Source organism: Mirounga leonina, unplaced genomic scaffold (genome assembly GCF_011800145.1).
Source record: "Mirounga leonina isolate KUSES-001 unplaced genomic scaffold, KU_Mleo_1.0 Mir_154, whole genome shotgun sequence".
In the NCBI taxonomy this organism is placed as follows: domain Eukaryota; kingdom Metazoa; phylum Chordata; class Mammalia; order Carnivora; family Phocidae; genus Mirounga; species Mirounga leonina.
In genome coordinates, this window is record NW_023270389.1 from 13,333,797 (window position 1) to 13,353,158 (window position 19,362).

The 19,362-nt window shown below is 36.5% G+C and overlaps 1 protein-coding gene across 1 annotated transcript in view; it reads right to left on the reverse strand.

The window, feature by feature from the left end:
- RRP15 (ribosomal RNA processing 15 homolog) overlaps window positions 1–19,362 on the reverse strand; it is a 43,250-nt gene that overhangs the window by 10,858 nt on the left and 13,030 nt on the right. The window contains exons 3-4 of the mRNA XM_035010117.1: window positions 17,267–17,364; window positions 14,001–14,202 (exon numbers count right to left, since the gene is read on the reverse strand). Of these exons, the coding sequence (XP_034866008.1) occupies window positions 14,001–14,202; window positions 17,267–17,364 (300 nt within the window). The remainder of the gene's footprint in view (window positions 1–14,000; window positions 14,203–17,266; window positions 17,365–19,362) is intronic.

A 19,362-nucleotide genomic window follows, 5' to 3' on the forward strand; every position in this document is an offset into this window, starting at 1 on the left:
TATGGGAAATCCCTTTATAAAAAGATTTATTCTGGTAGAAAGCAACAGAACTGAACTACAGCCCCATATTTTTAGAATTTGAATAAGAACATCTATGATTTTGTCATCATGCCAGACATTAAAGCATCCCACTAACCATAAAGGATTGAAATTTATTTATTTATTTATTTATTTATTTATTTATTTATTTATTTATTTATTTTCGTTTGTTTGTTTGTTTGAAAGAGAAAGCAGAGAGAGCAGGTAGATGCTTATTCTTTTCACCTTTCTGTAACTCTGTAGGAGTTTTTATATTTATTTATTTTTTAAAGATTTTATTTATTCATTTGAGAGAGAGGGGGTGGAAAGGCAGAGGAAGAGGGAGAAGTAGATTCCCCACTCAGCAGGGAGCCTGATGCAGGACTCGATACCAGGACGCTGGGATCATGACCTAAGCCAAAGCAGACGCTTAACCAATTGAGCCACTCAGGCGCCCCATGGATTGAAAATTTAATCAGAAAGGGTTGAAATTTTCAATCTGGAATGTACAAGAGTTCTAATGAAGAACGTACAGATTCAAGGTTATATGGAAGATCCCATATCAGTACAAATTCAACTTCTCTCTGATTCTCAACGAATTCTTAATAAGCAATTCCTAATTGTCTCGATCAATTTGTGCCTTCTTCATTTCTTCACACACTTGTTTTAGTTCGTTATAACTGTTTTACTAGGACAGTATTCCAGGCAACAAGCCCATTTGGACTTTGTTTTTGTTAACTATTGTATAGTATCCAGATTCCTGTACAGTTTACAAACTTAAATGGGTAACTTATAAGATCCAAACAAGCTAGAAAAGCATTTAGTAGGCTATCCAAGGAAAAAAGATTAAGATGCTGAAATTTTGTCACCTTTAGTTATAGTCCAAGCACTTGTTAAATGTAGAGAGTTCTCTAAGAAAACCTAATTCTGCGTAGCTTTCCAAGAATTCAGGCCTAACACTCCTAAAAAATATGCTTCTTTGATGTTTTTTTTATCTGCACTATTTTTTGTTTTAATTTCAATGCTGCCCTGGATTTTACCATGTACTAAATACTTATGCCTTTGCTCAACGTGGATCTATCTGGCGGCTTCCATTCTAACTTGCTATCTATACATCTAACTTCACAGAGTTAAGTTTGAGGAAACATTCAAGCAATCCAGATGTTCCTCATTGTTTATAATCTCTTATGAATTGTTAGTAAGTTAAAGTTGACTAAACTGCCTAAAAGACAAATGTAACACCTCAAGGAGCCTTTTGACCCAAGTGCTCTATATATTTTTAGACTCAATTAGGAGCTTGAAACATTGAGAATACACTCTGCCAGTTCGACTCTTAAAGCATATCTTTGTTCTTTTATCAACCTCGTTATATAGTACACAGATGAGAATTCAGACTTATAAACGAATTAGTAGAGCTGTGAATTCATCTAGAAAATAGACACTGATGTTTTAATATAAATTTGTTAAAAAGCTTAAGTGAGAAAACATGTAAAAGTTCTCTGTAAAATCATGAAATGTTATATAAACAAAATTGTTATATCTAGTAAAAATATGCATACCATCAATCTACCTATGAAAATCAACAAAAGATTTAAAAATAAATGGACTGTCCTCACTAGAGTTCCCTGGAAAAATGGGTGAATCCAGGTCTGGGCCACAGAAAGTACAAGGTTCAGTCTGAAAGCTTGTGTCCCAGAAAGCAAGAAAGTACCCCAAGAAAAATGAGGTCATGTCAAAAGGGCACAAGAAGCTACTTTGCATTGGTTCCTGTCGTCACATTTGTGAATTTAAGCATCAAAAAAAAAAGCACAATGACTCTAAAATATTGAACAACTAGACATTCCTATGTCCATGATATTAAACAAAGACAAAGACAAAAAGGTGGGGGTGGGCAGGGGGAAGGTTCACTTGCCAGCACTGGAGATGACTGTTAAGACAACTCCTTACTCTGGAAAGTGGTAATTAAAAGAAAAGGTACATTAACCCCCATCTTTTGGAACTTAAATTTAATCTTAGAAAAATAGAAAATAAATGAGAAAAACACCATTCTGTAAATTCCAATAACATTTAACTGTTTTAAACAAGGATCATCAATTGATGCTAAAAGGCAAAAGATAGATGAGGAAAGGTGTATTTGCTCCTTTCAAATTATTCATCCCAGGAAATTACTTCCTAACTGTAGAGGGGAAAAATGCACCTTTACTAAGGAAACATTTATTACCACTTTAACCAAATGAAAAACCCCCATCAGTAACATGGGACATTCTGATAATGTGTTTCCTGATGTGATAGCATACAAGTATTATACCTATGAAACAGTTTATGCCAAAAAAGTTTAACCTAAATCCTAACCTTTCATCCTAACTTTCCACTTACAGTAAAAGGGCACAGAGGAGCAAGTTGAAAATCATGATGAAACAATCAGGCAGATTCAGAACTGGACTCATTCTTCACGACAACTGGTTTAGTTATAAATGAATGTTCGGAACTGTATGATATGTGAATTTTATCTCAATAAAGCTGTTTTAAAAAAGAGAATTTCCTGGACAGTATGGGTATTAGCACCTTCAAATCATCACCCCCAAACAAACAAAAACTAGATGGAGATGAAGACAGGCAGACTGCTCTGTAAAACAAACACATGGACAAGTGTCAACAATTTTAGAACCTAGGTGATAGAAATACTGGTCTTTCATACTTTCTTCCTGTTCAAAAATTCCTATAAAGTAACGGGGGGTAAAAAAACAAGGATTCTAAAATTTCTATTAGGCAAGCATGATTAAATACAGGATGCAATTGATATCCAATAAATTTTAATTAAGTCCTTGATAAAAGAATAGAAAGACAATTCTAACAGTGAACTTATAAAGAATTCCTTAAATGACTTTAATGAGTTTGTTTCATGATTCTGAAATGTTTTACTATGGTAATATTTTATCTTCCTTAACAGTTTTGAGAAATGAGATTCAAAAATTTATCAGTCTCCACGCACTGCTACACCTCCAGTGAAGGGGCTGTGAGACCCAGGGAAACTCAGACTGCAAGCCACCTCTCTCACCATTCTCCTTTGAGCCTCAGAGGGTGACACTGTGGCTCATTAGCCAGCCCCACCTCTTCTAGCTCAGAGGTGAGAGAAGGGAAACCCAGTTTTCAGTTCTGCTTCTCATGAAGGATCTTTTTAAGTAGCAGGCCCAAATGGCTGATAGTGATTTTGGAGCAATGTGGATTGGGTTTTAATCCAGATTCCACCAACTACTATCAATGTGACCTGGGGCAAGTCACTTAGTATTTCTGATTTGGGGTTTCTCACCTCTAAAATGAGAATTCTAGTATTTCTTAAAATGGTAAAATATAAAAACATCTCTCAGAGTACCTGGCACAAAGCAAACACTAGTAAGGCCCCTCCCAGTCCCTCTACCACCATTCCTACTTACTAACGCCCCGAGTCGTCACGTATATGCACAGAATCCCCAACTAGGGACATCTGGAATCTTCTAAAGATGTTTCTACACACTATCACAAAGATGAGAACATTCAAATATTATAGTATGAAAGCAACCATTTAGAAACCAAACTTTCCTTGGTAAGTAAAATCTTGTAAGTAACAAGAGTTAGCTTAAGCATAGCTTAAAATAGGGAAGAGAAAGTGGACAAATTTCTAGGTCCTCAAAATCTAGGTTCATTATTGTGTGATAATTTGCATCACTAGGCTAGATGCACCTAAAATGAGAATTTTCTAAATCTAAGTGTAATTTTTATTAAATTATTGGATATTTTTTGGATTATCCAGTAATTCATAAATAGTAACAGGTTCTTCTCAAATTGGTTTCCAACTTTAGATTCATCTTTGACTACTATCTGTTAGGAAAAATAGAACTAAATATAAGGAACACAAAATAAAAATAACTGCAAACATTTATAGAGCACTGTGCCAAGCACTGTTCTAAGTATTTTACCTGTACTAACTCCCTTGACTCTTACAGTTGTCTCTGTGAGGTGGTTATTGCTACCAGAATGATTATCTTAAACACTAAGAAACCTGAGGCACGGTGTGGGTAAGTAACCCAAATGCAGTAAATGGCAGACCAAGCGTTTTCAACCTAGGCAGTCTGGTTCCAGAGTCTGTGGCCTTTTCTAACTATATAATATTTCATATATCCCCCATCAACATTCTCATCTGCCCACAACTCAAACAAGAAAGACCAACCAACTCATATTCTTTCAATTTTTAAAAATGCACCACCTAAGTGTAAGCATGCAGTATAAGACTCTGCGAAGAAAAAAAAAAAAAAAAAAAAAGCCTGAGCCTCACTGATGAAAATCCTATACACACATACACTTCAGCAACTTCAAATAGAACATTTCTTCAGATAGAGCCAGGAGACCTATGGCACCATCAGTAATTATTTTAACAGTAACTAAGATTTCTACAGAAGCTCCGTAATTAGTTCTTATGCTTCCCTTACACCCATATCTCCCCCATGTCAAAATGGTGCATGCACCACAGTGCCAAACATAAGTTTGCTTTGATTACAACTGCTGTCCAAATCCAAAACCACGCGACATTAAAGCTAAACAGCCTATTTTAAAAGGAGTTGAGAAACGGACTTTAAGCTGTTCCCATCAATAGCAATGTGTAGAATCACGCTCATTCTCATTTCAAACTTTGGAGTCTCTCTTTTGTCTAAACTCTAATCTATTTAGGCCTTTTCAGTAAACAAACATTAAGCTGAATTATTTACAAAGTTAGAATTCCACACATTCCAGCCAGAGCCGCTTTTATGTGAGAGTAAAACACTGTTGGCGTGCAATGCAGGGGCAATTTAAGGACAGTATCGTTCTCTACCCCGTTGCCTGCCTTCCATTTCCCCAACACCAGCTAAAAACTAAATCCTGAAAACTGCCAGGGGACCACCTAGGGAGCTGTGTGCGGAGTCCCTCCATTCCTAGGTTTCCTTCTTCAGGAGCAGGAATTCAGTAGGTTTCTGAGCCCTACGGAACGTACAGTTTTAACAGAAGACAGCAGTGCAGAGTCTAGGTCTAAGTTACTAACATACCAAAGAAGCCACGTATTTCAAAAGTATGTCCACCACTAAATACCCAGCTATAAAGGAATTGTGTGATGGCCATTAATGAAAAAGTATATGAGAAACAAAGCCCCCTAACTTACCTCTATGTTTGACATTTCAAGTAAGTGCTCATTATCACAAAAATCAGGAAAAAAAAATATACCTTTCTCCCCCAGTAACTTGTTCTCCTGAGGATTTTTCACTGAAATTTGTTGTCCAGCAATCACTAAGAAAATTACTTTCTAACAGAAACTAGCTAACATTTTCCCTTACTACAAAATTATTATTGTGGCTTCATTATAACCGAAGGTGAATGTGATACACTGGCAATTTCAAATCAATGAAAACCGTGCAAGTCTGTAATTCAAGAGTTTGCGTAACATATAGTCAATGCTTTCCTAACAGCAGTTAATATAGTCTCTTTTGAGATTCAGATTTAAAATGCATCATATGCATCATATTTGCTTCAGTCTCACCTTTAAGGAAACAGACTCTTAAATTCCAAGAAGTTTGACTGGATTTAGTCAACTTTTCAAGAAAAGAGCAAAAGGAATAACCACAACTTTGGAAAGTAAGGGGAAAAAATAATGGCTCTACATTAAATCCTGATTATTCAACATATCGGGAAAATATCTCTCTCTACGTGTTCTGAATGGGGTAAGGAAAGAACTATTCCTGAGGGATTAAAACTGAAATTTTTTATGAGAACCTTTCTTATATAAAATATAAATTGTTGTTGCTTCCTTAAACAAAGTGTCCTAAATACAATTTAATCTTTTTAAAAACCACTCAGGGTCAACATCACAGAATCCGTCAATGTGCCTTCTTACATGTTGGTATGTAGCCGATATGGGCCTTCCATTTATTTGGCCCAGGAGTGGGATTTACAGGTTCTGGATTATAGAATTCTCTCCAAATAACTGAAAATTAATTCTTTAAACTTAGAAACATTTAAATTTAATTACGTGAAAAAAACTCTAAAATACACTATGCACCTTCCCTGACTAGGTAAACAAGTAAATTGTTTTAGGTTCCTACAAAGACATACAGGACTCATGAGCTTCAGCAACAAGGGGCTTCATACACACTGCTATTCTGGGAGCCCGCTCCTCTGTGTCATGTCTCCCGCACTGACCAAGTGCCTCACCCCACACTTGCTGTGTTTAACCTGCTCTTTACGGTCATTCTCATTTCTGATTACAACTTCATCTTATACAAGTCTTCATCTCTCGAAGGGAGGTAGGTGAAATAGGAGATGGGGATTAAGAAGTGCACTTGTGATGAGCACTGGGTGATGTATAGATGTGCACCTGAAGCTAATATCATACTGTAGTTTAACTATACTGGGATATAAAATAAAATAAGCCTTTATCTCCCAAACATGTTCCACCTTTTACAGTTTCAATTTTGTGAAAGCTGTCACCATTTCTGCATCTCCTAAGCTGTAAACCTCGCAGTCATCACAATTCCCCTCTCTCCAACCCCTCCGAGTCGTATTAGTTCCAAATTAAATCAATCTATACCTTAAAACTACCTCTCCAACATGGTTCTTCTTTTCCATCAATCCCCACCCCCCCACACCTTAGTTCAGGTTTTCCCCTCTTGCTTTATGGCAACAGCCTCCCACTGGTTGGTCTTCTGATAGCCTCTCCATCCTTCAGCCTTCTTTTCCTTAAAAATAATCAAATCTGATCATGTCACTTACCTGATGAAAAATTACAACTGGCTCCCAAATGCCTAAGGAGTAAGGTCCAAATGCCTTAACAGAAAACTGAAGACTTAAAAATGTGAGCCCAACCTACTTCCTCAGGATCCCTTTTGCCAGACTCCCACCCATCAGCAAACACCCGATATCCCAACCTCTATGAAAGAAGAAAAAGGAAAGGAAATTATAAAGGATGCGAAAAATTGAGAACTGGTAGGCTTTCTTCCCCTATGCACAATGACTGCCCATTGCTTTCCCTTGGATTACTACTTGTGAAAATGCCTACTTATTATGACTTCATTCTCTGACACTTATTTCATTTTTTTAAGTGTTTTCAAAGATTCTATTTCAAAATAGGCTAGTTTCAATAGCACTGAACACTTTTTCTAATTTGTGACTTTCTTCATGAAATTTTTTAGCTTGAAGGTAAACATTTCAACAGAAATGCCACTCAGAAAGGGTCCTTCTTTTCCTGTTTATCATCAGAATTCATATTATAAAATGAAAATGCTTCTTTAGATACTCAAAGCACCTTTACCCACAGACTGGGTTAGTCCAGTGAATGAACAAGTGCCTTCACTATGTTTGCTTCATGACTTTTTAAAACTAAAGCTAAGTGTCTTGTATTCTCCTGAAGCACATTCCTCTTGAGAGTCATGTTTTCTATGAACATCCTCCCATCATAATTTTTCCAACCTCACTACCTTCTAATTTCATAAGCAACATACCATCTATACTACCTGGAACACTTGCTTAAACAATTGTCAAGTAGTTTCTCTTTTTGTTTCCATATGAAATATTTAGTGGACTGCTTTATTCCCAAGAACCAAACCTCTACTGAATTTAACATTTAATACTTTAACCCAAATTTCTATTTTTTGGATAAGAATCACTCTTTTCTTAGGCTTTCTCACTTCCACTAACAGCATTCTTTGTCATGGCCCTATTTCACAAAAATATACATCAAATAAAAAAACAAAAATTAACTAAGTCTCTAATATTGATTTAATAAGATTTATTGTGACATGACATGTTCGTGAATTGAGAAAACAATGGGCATTATTGAGAAGTAGATATTGGGCAGTGAACTCACAAATAAATGACTTACTTCTGCACATAAGCTTTGCAATATAAGGAATTTAAAAGAAAAAACCAGATCGTTAAATTTGTGAATGACAGAGGTATAATTTGTACATTTATTAAAGTGATGTACATCCACTGTACAAATGACCTGATTTCCCATGATGAGAGATGTGCAACTGCTGTTAAGAAAAAAAGTTAACCCTTACCTATGTAACAGAAGAAACAGCTCATTTTTTAATGGACAAAAATACTTAGAATACTACTCCCCCTAAGTTCTAGTGAAGGCTTTTTGATTTACAAATATTAGCTATTATCTCTTCTGAAATGAGCCCATCAAGTACTTTTTTGTTTTTGTTTTACTTTGCAGTATTTGGGTTCAGCTCCAAAAAATAAAGTATAGTAATTAATGATTCAAATGTAATTTAATATATCAGTCTGACAAATACTTACGTCTTTTCAAAAATCTCTTGCCCTAAAAATGATCTTTAAAAAGCAATTATACCTTTTTTGCCTCTAAGGAAGGGTTTCCCAACTACTTTACTCCAGAAATAATGATTGCATACAATAAAATTAAGACAAAACAGAAAAAACAAATTCTAAGGGCAACAATATTATCCAAGTCAGCAGAATCAGAAAGTTAAAAACACTTTGATAAACAGCTAATGATGTGAAAGGCAGTCTTTGGAACATACAAAAACTTTGCTCCAATCCAGGCACCAAAAGCCTTTGAAGAAGATTATGGTTTTTAAATGGAACCAGCAGACTTTGAACAGCTGAAATTGTAGCTCACAAAAATAGTAAATACAGAAATATAAAATGAAATAAATCAAATATAGATATGTAGGGCACAATATATATGACCCTTAAAACAGACTTAGAAATCATAGCTATGTGTTGCATAAAGAAATGATTTAGTAATTCTGCTTATCTATGATATTAAAAATAAATCAACATACTAGACAAATTTTTAAAAGATCATGTACTCCCTTTTCTTCTTTACTTTCTAAGAAACAATGTTAATCACAGATATGCCAGAACATGAATCTAAATATCTAAAGATCCTTAAAGGATATAGATGATCACAAAGCTGATTTCCAAGAAGACACAAATCCAGATAAATACAGGAGGGGCGTATATCTGCTTTCAGTGGACATATTCCTCTTTATATTTTAGAAAAATGTTTATAAACAAGTATTTTTTTAAATAATCCACTTCAAAACATTAAAAATGTCCACTTTCAAATACTTAAAGATTGACTGTTTGTGAAATACCTTATAATTAAAGACTCCCAATAATTCCATCAAAGCAGTAAGAAGTTACAATAAGATTAACCTTATTGCTTTTAAAATAAAAAGGAAGTCTTCCAATTAAACAGCAGACATGCATTTATCTCTAATTCTTATGGAAAGCCCACTGAAATTAAAAGTATCAAAAGTTAAAAACAAGGGCGCCTGGGTGGCTCAGGTGGTTAAGCGTCTGCCTTCGGCTCAGGTCATGATCCCAGGGTCCTGGGATCGAGTCCGCATCGGGCTCCTTGCTCAGCCAGGAGTCTGCTTCTCCCTCTCCCTCTGCCTCTCCCCCTGCTTGTTCTCTGTCTCTCTCGCAAATGAATAAATAAAATCTTAAAAAAAAAAAAAAAAGTTAAAAACAAACAAGGAAAAAATCAGATGGGAAAATAACTACAGATACAATATGCCAACAAGTTTGGGGAGATAAATGAACACTGGATAGAGCAGTGAAAACCAATTGGAGAGAAGGAAAGCTAATGTTTACGTGAGAAACTGGGTCCATGCTCAGGAACTGGAGGCAAGGGGGGAGGTGGACGTGAGGGGTGGGATAAAAATACAGATTGGCTGACAGTCTGTGTAAGAAGCACGTAGACTTTTAATTTCCCTTTCTGGCTTATGGAGTCAGGTGACAGACATTACCATGGACACTAGTTTAGTCTCTGAAGACATTAAACCAGAAAAGTCTTGAACTCAGGAACGCTGATTAATACATAGAGACTGTATTAAGTAAGCCTACATACTGAACACTGACTTGTGGCCATATCACCCCAACCTCTGCCTCTGTGGCTACTTTGCCTTTCCACTTCTGTCGAATCTCCCCTGTGCGTCTCTTGTGAGGATACTGAACACTGGATTTAGAACCCACCCAGATAATCCGGGATAATCTCTTCACCTCAAAATCCTTAAGTTAATTATATCTGCAAAGACCCCTTCTCTAACTAAGGTACTTTTTATAGGTTCTAGGAATTAGAACACAAACTCAGGATTTTAGGGGCCACTGTTCCATCTACTACATGTAATTCAGCCAACACATCAACTAAAAATGAAGATATCCTATACCCTTTTCCAGAGAGCAACTGGTAAATGTGACCTTATCAAAATGAGAGTGAAAGCCAAGAGATAATAAGACAGTCCAAGAAACAGAGGCTACTGCAAAGTGAAGAAGCAAAGGGAATTCCCAGGACAGTGATAAAGCAAAGTCTAAGTGCATACCAGGGTAAAGAACCACCAGTCTAGATTGTAGCACGATGACCGCGGAGAAAACAGTACTGAGAAGGGTTTAAAAAAGAGGCAACTGTTACCTCCAGGAAAACAAAAACTGTAAGGAAGCTAAGTTGAAGAATAAAGAAGTATTATCTTACATTACTTTGTTCAGGAGTAAATGATGTTTACACTGAATACTGATTTAGCTAAAAGCATTAATATGCTTACATTGGAAGGACACAGTATGGGAGGTATGGCAGCAAAGGAAAGAATGACAATTCTTTGTCTTCCATAAAAGGTATCTAATATTGATTTAAAAAATAGTCTAAATATTATTTAAGATACAGAGGTAAATACCACAACAAAGATCTAAGAACTGAAAATGGTTATCTTGGAAGGGAGCATAGCAAGGGGCAGAGAGGGATGGGGAAGAGTACTGGCAATTTTTTTTAGTCACAAGTTCCCTTGTGAAACCATGCTCCTATTGCTTTGAAAATAAAATGCATTTAAAGCCAAAAAAAAGAAAAGAAAAGGTTCTCAGAAAAGTATCTTGTTCAGGATTATGACATAGTTAAGAAATATCTGTCACAATGCCTTAAAACTTCTTATATCTTTCAGGAGTATAGAAATTCTTGAAAACGGGCTCTTAAAAATAAATTTCCAAGTTCTGAGTGTTCCTAAGGAATAAAAAAACAAAAACAAAAACCAGACACAACCAAAAGCACCCCTAATGTATGTTCATATAATGGATCCAACCTCTAGTTTATATTACTACAATTTTATCCAGCTTTCTTAATATAAAACTAACGGTTCTTTTTTGTTTTTGAACATAAGACATTAATGTCACAACTACAAATAACAGGTGCAACGGGGTAAAGGAGCTGAAGACATAATGAAGGTATCTCCAGATTGGAATCCTGATAGACAGCTGCCAGTGGATCCAGTTCGTATGTGGATGGACTCTAATTGTAAAGATTTCATAATATTAGGAATACAGGATAAAAAGGCTGTGTTCTGACCCTTTATGCCCAGGAAAGGGACAAGAATTTCCCTAAAGCTCTTCTCTCTGATTGTCTGAGAGGGAAGGAGCATGGAAAAGGTGTGCAATGGTGCTAGGAAAAGGTAAAATATGAGAAAAAGAGAAAATTTTATTTTTGTACTTAATTACTATCCTTCTCTATCCATTTCATTAATCTTTTTTTTTAAAGATTTTATTTATTTATTTGAGAGAGAGAGAATGAGAGAGAGCACATAAGAGGGGGGAGGGTCAGAGGGAGAAGCAGACTCCCTGCCGAGCAGGGAGCCCGATGCGGGACTGGATCCCGGGACTCCAGGATCATGACCTGAGCCGAAGGCAGTCACTTAACCAACTGAGCCACCCAGGCGCCCCATTTCATTAATCTATGTCTCATTTCTGAATCACGTTTTGGCATACTACTCCCAACTTTCCCTTCCCTCCTTCTCTTCAACTGCTTTAAAAGTCTACCTAGTCCCAGTAACTTACACCGGTTTACTGATCTATGTCCTAAACGAATATGACAGTCACATCACAATCCCCCCACAAATAGGGCAGCCACTTAATCTATCTCTTATTGTACCTAATGTAACTGATGATAACGTGCAGTCTAGACATACTAATTTAGAATTTTTTAATCTTACTTATTTAATTGAAGTCATCTCTCTATCTGAATTGCAAGACTCTTTTAAAAGATACAAGGATAGCACCAGGTACAACTAGGCAGATATTTCTGACATTAATAACTGACCCAATTACAAATATTATAGTACTTTTATATTATTCAGATGTGAAATCAAGTCCAATAAAAAAAGAGTCTGGTGGTTTTTCTATAAATATGAAATCAAAGTGAAAGCAACGTTTTTAAAAGAAATGTAGCAAAATGTTGTTAAGTATGGGGTAAGAAGTTCTAGAAATAAATTACTTTTAGAGCAAAGCCACTTCGGTTTGACAGTGAAGTAGAAAAAAAGAAAGTCAAGGGCAAAAGTGCAAATGGTAAGAAAAAAAGGCAACAATGGTACTGGAAAGAACCCTTCATATATTTTCATAACTCATGAAAAAAATAATACCAAAGCAAAAACAAATGCTTCTATTAAAGTCATTCTGAAATGAATAGAAAAAAGAAAAAATAAGTCTTGCTTTTTCCATCTTCCTACTAACTCTCTCATTTATTTTTATTTATTTATTTTTTTACAGAGAGAGACAGTGAGAGAAGGAACACAAGCAGGCAGAGTAGGAGAGGGAGAAGCAGGCTCCCCGCTGAGCAGAGAGCCCGATGCGGGGCTCGATCCCAGGACCCTGGGATCATGACCTGAGCCGAAGGCAGACGCCTAACGACTGAGCCACCTAGGCGCCCCCTAACTCTCTCATTTAATGCTGCTAGATCTTTCTCCAATTTTTAGAGTTAAATGTCCCTCATGAGAACACAGCAGGTTAGATTTTTTAAATAAAAAGTAATGACCCCCAAACATAGTATTCATGTGTATTCATAATTAATTCTAACACTTTAAAATAGCTGCACCAGTGAGCAGCAGTATTATGTAGATAATTAAAAAATAATTTGAGGGGGCACTGGGTGGCTCAGTCAGTTAAGCATCTGCCTTTGGCTCAGGTCATGATCCCAGGGTCCTGGGATCGAGCCCCCCATTGGGCTCCCTTCGGGTGGGGAGCCCGCATTTCCCTCTCTTCCCTGCTCGTGCTCTCTCTGTCGCCATCTCTCTCTCTCAAATAAATAAATAAAATCTTTGAATAAATAAATAAATAAATACATAACAATTTGGGTCCTTTAATATGCAAGAGATAGACAAAGTAGCTTAGAAACCTTTTGTCAAATTTAGGTAAAATGGCAACTCGATCAAAGAACTCGAAAAATACTTCAGCTCTAGGTTAGCATGAAATTCCTAAATGCTCTTCTTGCCAGAGTTTCAACTGGCAAACCAAAAGACAAACAAAAAACTTACAACAGAGACTCCTGATTGAAGTACTTTTTGTTGGCAATAGAAATTAAGCCATCAAACACACGAGTACTGTACTTTAATTAAAAAACAAAACCAAACAGCCCTTTTGAGAATAAAGCACATTTCAAAACCTTTTACCTGGTACCTTTAGAAAGGCAACTACTGGAGTCCACAGGTCAAAAGGACTGCAGAAGCAAAGTGATCATGCCAAAGATCATGAAGAGTATTTATACTCTTCATCTTCCAACTAGTCAAACATCACCAAGCAAGCTCATGCAAGAATGACCTTCCATTATGTTCCCCAAAGCTCTGATGCTTCACATTTTAGAAGTTATATGCCATCACAATTACCTCTGTGGGTCAAAGTCGCAAACTGAAGCTGTCTCCCTCACTTAGGTTTCTAGTCTCCAAAATGCACAAAAGGCAGGATTTCAGATGGGAGAGACCTAGTATCTCTAAAAGATTTACCCGAATCCATTGGTTCCTGAGTTCTAACAGCAGGGGTATGTATGTCACCTATAACTAGCAACTTCCATACTGAATAAATCATCATGAAACTTAAGAATACAAATTTTTAAATTTATAGTGTGCTTTTTCACCCCAAAACTTTATTTTAAGAACTAAAAGTCTGATGCACTGAATCCTATATAAAAGTCTCACCTGTTTGGCTTTCAAGTTCTTTCCAGTAGAACTTTTCTCACTTGTACTTGCATCCACCCCTCTCAGAACACTGATGAAATCTTTCTTGGAAACAGTCGATATCAACTTAGCACGTTTTCTGATAGAGCTTCCAGCTTCTTTAACCTTTTCATCAACGTTCTTTTGGTGCTTCTGAACAGCATTAAATAACTGTACCACACCTCTATAGAATATAAAATGACCAGAATAACACAGTTAAGTAACAGTTACACTAGGATACAAACTGTGAGGATAAGAACAATGTAGTTTTACTGCTTAGGAAAGAGGCAAGCATTTAATAGGCACTCAAATGAAAAGAGTTGAATCGAAAAAATGAATATACATTTCAATGAATGAATACAAATTTCTGACTAGAAAATAAATATATGTGGACTGATAATGTGATTTTTCTTTTCAGTTTTCATCTTTCTAAATCAACTTTTGTGCAATTAGAACTAAAAAGTACCTTTTTTTTTTTTTAAGATTTTATTTATTTGACAGAGAGAAACACAGCAAGAAAGGGAACACAAGCAGGGGGAGTGGGAGAGGGAGCAGCAGGCTTCCCGCAGTAATTGAAGACATCACAATGCAATGGAAAGAGAACAGCCTCTACAGTTAGCTGTCTAACCATTTGACCCTAGGAAAGGTTTTCTAGATTTCAGTTTCATCTATAAATGGAAATAATACTCAAGTAGCTTAAAAAGTATTGTTATATTATCTGCAACTCCTATGATATAAAACTAATTTAAAAAAAAATTATTTCTTGGGCGCCTGGGTGGCTCAGTTGGTTAAGCGACTGCCTTCGGCTCAGGTCATGATCCTGGAGTCCCAGGATCGAGTCCCGCATCGGGCTCCCTGCTCGGCAGGGAGTCTGCTTCTCCCTCTGACCCTCCCCTGTCTCATGCTCTCTCTCTCTATCTCATTCTCTCTCTCAAATAAATAAATAAAATCTTTAAAAAAATTATTTCTTTATTTGACAGAGAGAGCGTGCGCAAGCACAAGCCGGGGGAGCAGCAGGCAGAGGGCGAAGCAGGCTCCCCACCGAGGGGGCAGCCCGATATGGGGCTCTCAATCCCAGGACCCTGGGGTCATGATCCAAGCCAAAGGCAGACACCTAACTGACTGAGCCACCCAGGCGCCCCAATATAAAACGAATTTTAAAATCCTATTTTAAAATGAAATACTTATTTAAATATTTTGGTCTATAGTTAAGTTCGTTCCAAGAAGAATTCTGAAGATTAAGACCTGCAGTGTACATCACAGTTGCCATGAGCCACATGTAGCTAGTGAGCCATGAAATGTGGCTGGCTAGTCCAAACTGCAATATGCTCCACATTTAAAATACAGACTGAATACATTGAAGATTTAATATGAAAAAAGATAATTTTAAAATCTCATTGGTAATTGTTTTATACTGATTATATGATAAAATAAAAAATAATTTGAATATTTTAGGCTCAATAAAACATATTAGTACAATTAATTTTATCTTTTTTTTTTTTGACTGTATTCAATGTGGCTACAAAAAAGTTTTACATTATATATGTAGCTCCCATTATATTTCTACTGGACAATACTGATATAAACCATTACCATCCTTCCCAGCTCTAAAATTCTATCACTGGGAGAGGCACTCTGCCATGGACCCTGAGTATCCCTGCACATTCTTGCTAGGTTTTTCAAGGATGCAAGGCCCTGACTGTTCTTTACACAGGTCATTTCTGAGAGCTGAGTTTGTAGGATGCAACCTTGAGAGATGAGGTAACGTCTGCCCCCAGGCAAAGAGCAGGCTTGCTACCATTCACCAAAAAAGCAATAGATTCCCAAGTAGAGTGTTCTTCTGTAACACAACCCACTGCATGCTCAAGCATCCATACGGGGCACCTGTGTTACCACTGAGGGATAAAGGGAACCAGTGGAAATGTGACGCTATGGCTACTGCTTTGCCAAGAGTAATAAAGTCCTTTGTCTCTGACCCAAAAGTCTCTTGTCTTCTGGCAGTATCCAGGAAACTAACAGACTAGCTTATTAGCTTATACGGAGGGTAAAATTCCATACCCTTCAGAGCAGGGCTGGGACCAAAGTGACGAAAGGGAGGTGCCTCAGGTATAAAATTTAAGGAGGCACTTACTCTCATGCACCAACCATGTACTTTTCTAAATTCTTTATATGTTTTTAATTTATTTAATTCTCAGAGAAATCCTGCAGGGTAGATATAATATTCTGCTGTTTTTATATGTAAATAAACTGAAACGGAAAAATTAGGTAGCATGCCCAAGGACACACACGTAATAAGTCAGTGCTGGGATTTGAACCTAGCAGTCTGGCTCTATGTATCTCACTATAGAACACCCATATGGATTAAAAAATGACCCAAATAATGTATGTAACTAGAAAATAAAAAATAATTCCACTAAGCAGAACTGCTATATTCTTGAAGTAGCAGCATAAATGTTCTCTCCTCTGTGAAATCTTCCCCAACTCCCCTGACAATCTCCTGCTTTAAGTTCCCAACACACAGGACGTACCTCTAATCTCAAAGAGACTGTAATTCCTACCGGTGAGTAGGCAAGGACCACCTGGCAGCCACCAGATTCTATTTATCTTTGGACACAGAGGGCATCAAATAAACATTTGGTGCCAATGATAAAAAAAAAAAAAAAATGCAGGGCGCCTGGGTGGCTCAGTTGGTTAAGCGACTGCCTTCGGCTCAGGTCATGATCCTGGAGTCCCGGGATCGAGTCCCGCATTGGGCTCCCTGCTCGGCAGGGAGTCTGCTTCTCCCTCTCCCACTCCCCGTTTGTGTTCCCTCTCTCGCTGTGTCTTTCTCTGTCAAATAAATAAATAAAATCTTTAAAAAAAAAAAATGCAGAGTGAAAGGACAGCATAAAGCTACTGTAATGCAAAACTGGTTATGTCCTAAGTACAATGTAAGATAACAAAAATAATCTATTGCCATAAACTCAGACAACCATGATAAGAGAAATGCATGTCTAATTACACTGTTTTCCTGACTACAGAAACAATATGGTTTGCAATAGGTTCAAACCAAATATACACTGAGGACGTTATATTCTTGCCTCCTGAGATCTGTAAAATCTTTGGTTGAATTCAGGATTAAATAGGCAGGTTTTGATCTAAATCACTTGGCTCTGGGAAGGCAGAGTTTAAGAATCAGGTCAAGTCAGAAATGGATCACTATCAAAGCTTTAATATACTTATTTTTTAAAGGGCAAAAACAATCTTACCTTGTTGCAATTCTCTGAAGATTTCTCTCTGTTTCTTTGTCTTTGACAACATCTGGCTTTACTCTGCACATCATTTCCCATTCCCGCTTCTTATCAAGCTGTGTTATAAATATTGTTATGTGAAAGAATATTAGGCATTTTTGAAAGTGCAGCATACTTTGATATGATACTCTGTGAAAGGACAAAGGTAATAAATCATTCTGGCTTAGTTTGTCACAGGGACTGAAAAAACCCCACACTTTTAGGGGTTCAGCTCAGGAGGCCTGTGGTTAGCACTCAGCATGTCATGTGAGAAGCACAAAGTGAGTTTCCGTCAGGCTCTCTGACAGCAGGGGCCTGGAGGGCTGCCAGGATACTGAGGCAAGCAGGACAAGGTAAGGTGTGAGAGAGCCACATGCTGGCCTGCCACCACCAGATCAGAGGTAAGCATCAGGAAGATCCCAAACTACTGTCTTTAATAACCACAAGTTTAAACTGTTTATTTTTCAGAAACTGTCTTTCTCAGCAGTCAGAATATTAAAAATTTGTATCCGCTTTTAAAATCATAGCATTGTATCCAGTAGTACTCTGGTCCTAGGCACCTGACTTGACACACCAATACACCGCATCAGTATATACTGCCGTCTCAGGCCAAAATATCACCTAAGATCAAATATACTGAATATGATGAACTGATCGCCAGGAAGCTAGTGAGCATCAAAGGCAGTAATAAGAATCAGTGGGGGAAAAAAAAATCACCTTTTATCTATTCCTTTTCTGCATCCATCTAATCTCTTATTTTTGTATTAATGAAAATGTTTAATCACAGTAAAATCAAATTCCTGCTCACTATAAAGATTAGCCTGATTCCTTTCTAAAAAGAATAGACTCCTCCCCAAATCAGATAATTTACTTTGTAAATTAGTGATAGTGATGAAATTCACTATCAGATTATGCCAGAAATTTAGAAATCTTACTTTTAAGTTTAAAACAGTTGATTCTTCATTATCTGTAGTACCCAAGGCATGCACAATCCCAAAATAATTTTTAACTTTGAAGTATATTTTTATACTTATGATCAGAAATAAGTACTTGATATTCTGGAAACTGATAATATTTAACAGTAAAAAAACAATGATAATTTACACAGACTCTACTCAGGAATATATAATAGCATTTGTAGTGACTGTGTCCTGTTTCTGGTATCAACATGTGTGTTTTCATGCATTATGTGAACAGTATCATCCCCAGCACTCAAAGGACTGCCCTAGAGTTACAGACTCATTTTTCTTGGCTTCAAAGTGTTCTTACTTTGACTAGAACACTGGGACTAGAAGTAATTAAGGATTCTGATATTTTTAAAGCTTCTGTCAGCTTTTGCCAGATGATGAAGATTCAAATTTTCAGTTGAAAAGCTATCAGTAAGATTTATCTTAAAGTAAAATGAGAATAACTGAGTAGTACAGTATGTTCTGTTTCTAAAAGCAACACTTAAAAAGTTCCATCTTCATACAGCCTTTTGCACAGAGTACTAGTATTTGGAACAAAGAAAATAATTCACCTTGAAACAAGATAAGGGGATGATGAAATTAAAAGGAAATATATGCCTCATATATAAAAAGGAAATATATTCCTTAAAAGGAAATATATGTCAATCTAAATCTATTTTCCTTTCATTTTACCTAGAAAGTACCTCTTGGAAATCAGTACTTTTATATTGTCAGTATGATCATAGAAAGTTATTTTTCTTTCATTAAAAAATGGTATTTATTTCACTAACCAAGTATTTTATTTTATTTTTATTTATTTATTTTTTTTAGACAGAAATGCTTCATCAAGTATAAGGGATTTAAAAACCTTATTACTGTTTCTTTATTCTTATGAAACACAACAGCAAACTGAAGTCCAACTTTTGGCCTTGAAGCCGCAGACTGTCCTAGTCTAACTTCTACCCATGATTTAAAAGGTATAATGAATTCGACTTTATCCAGCAGTGAAACAGTCCATTTTCAGAACTGCAACCAATCCCTGACATCTTCACAGATTTGTATTACAAAATAGGTTGTTAGTAAAAAGTAACTAACATGATTCTATTGGTTCAGAATCTAATAATGTTA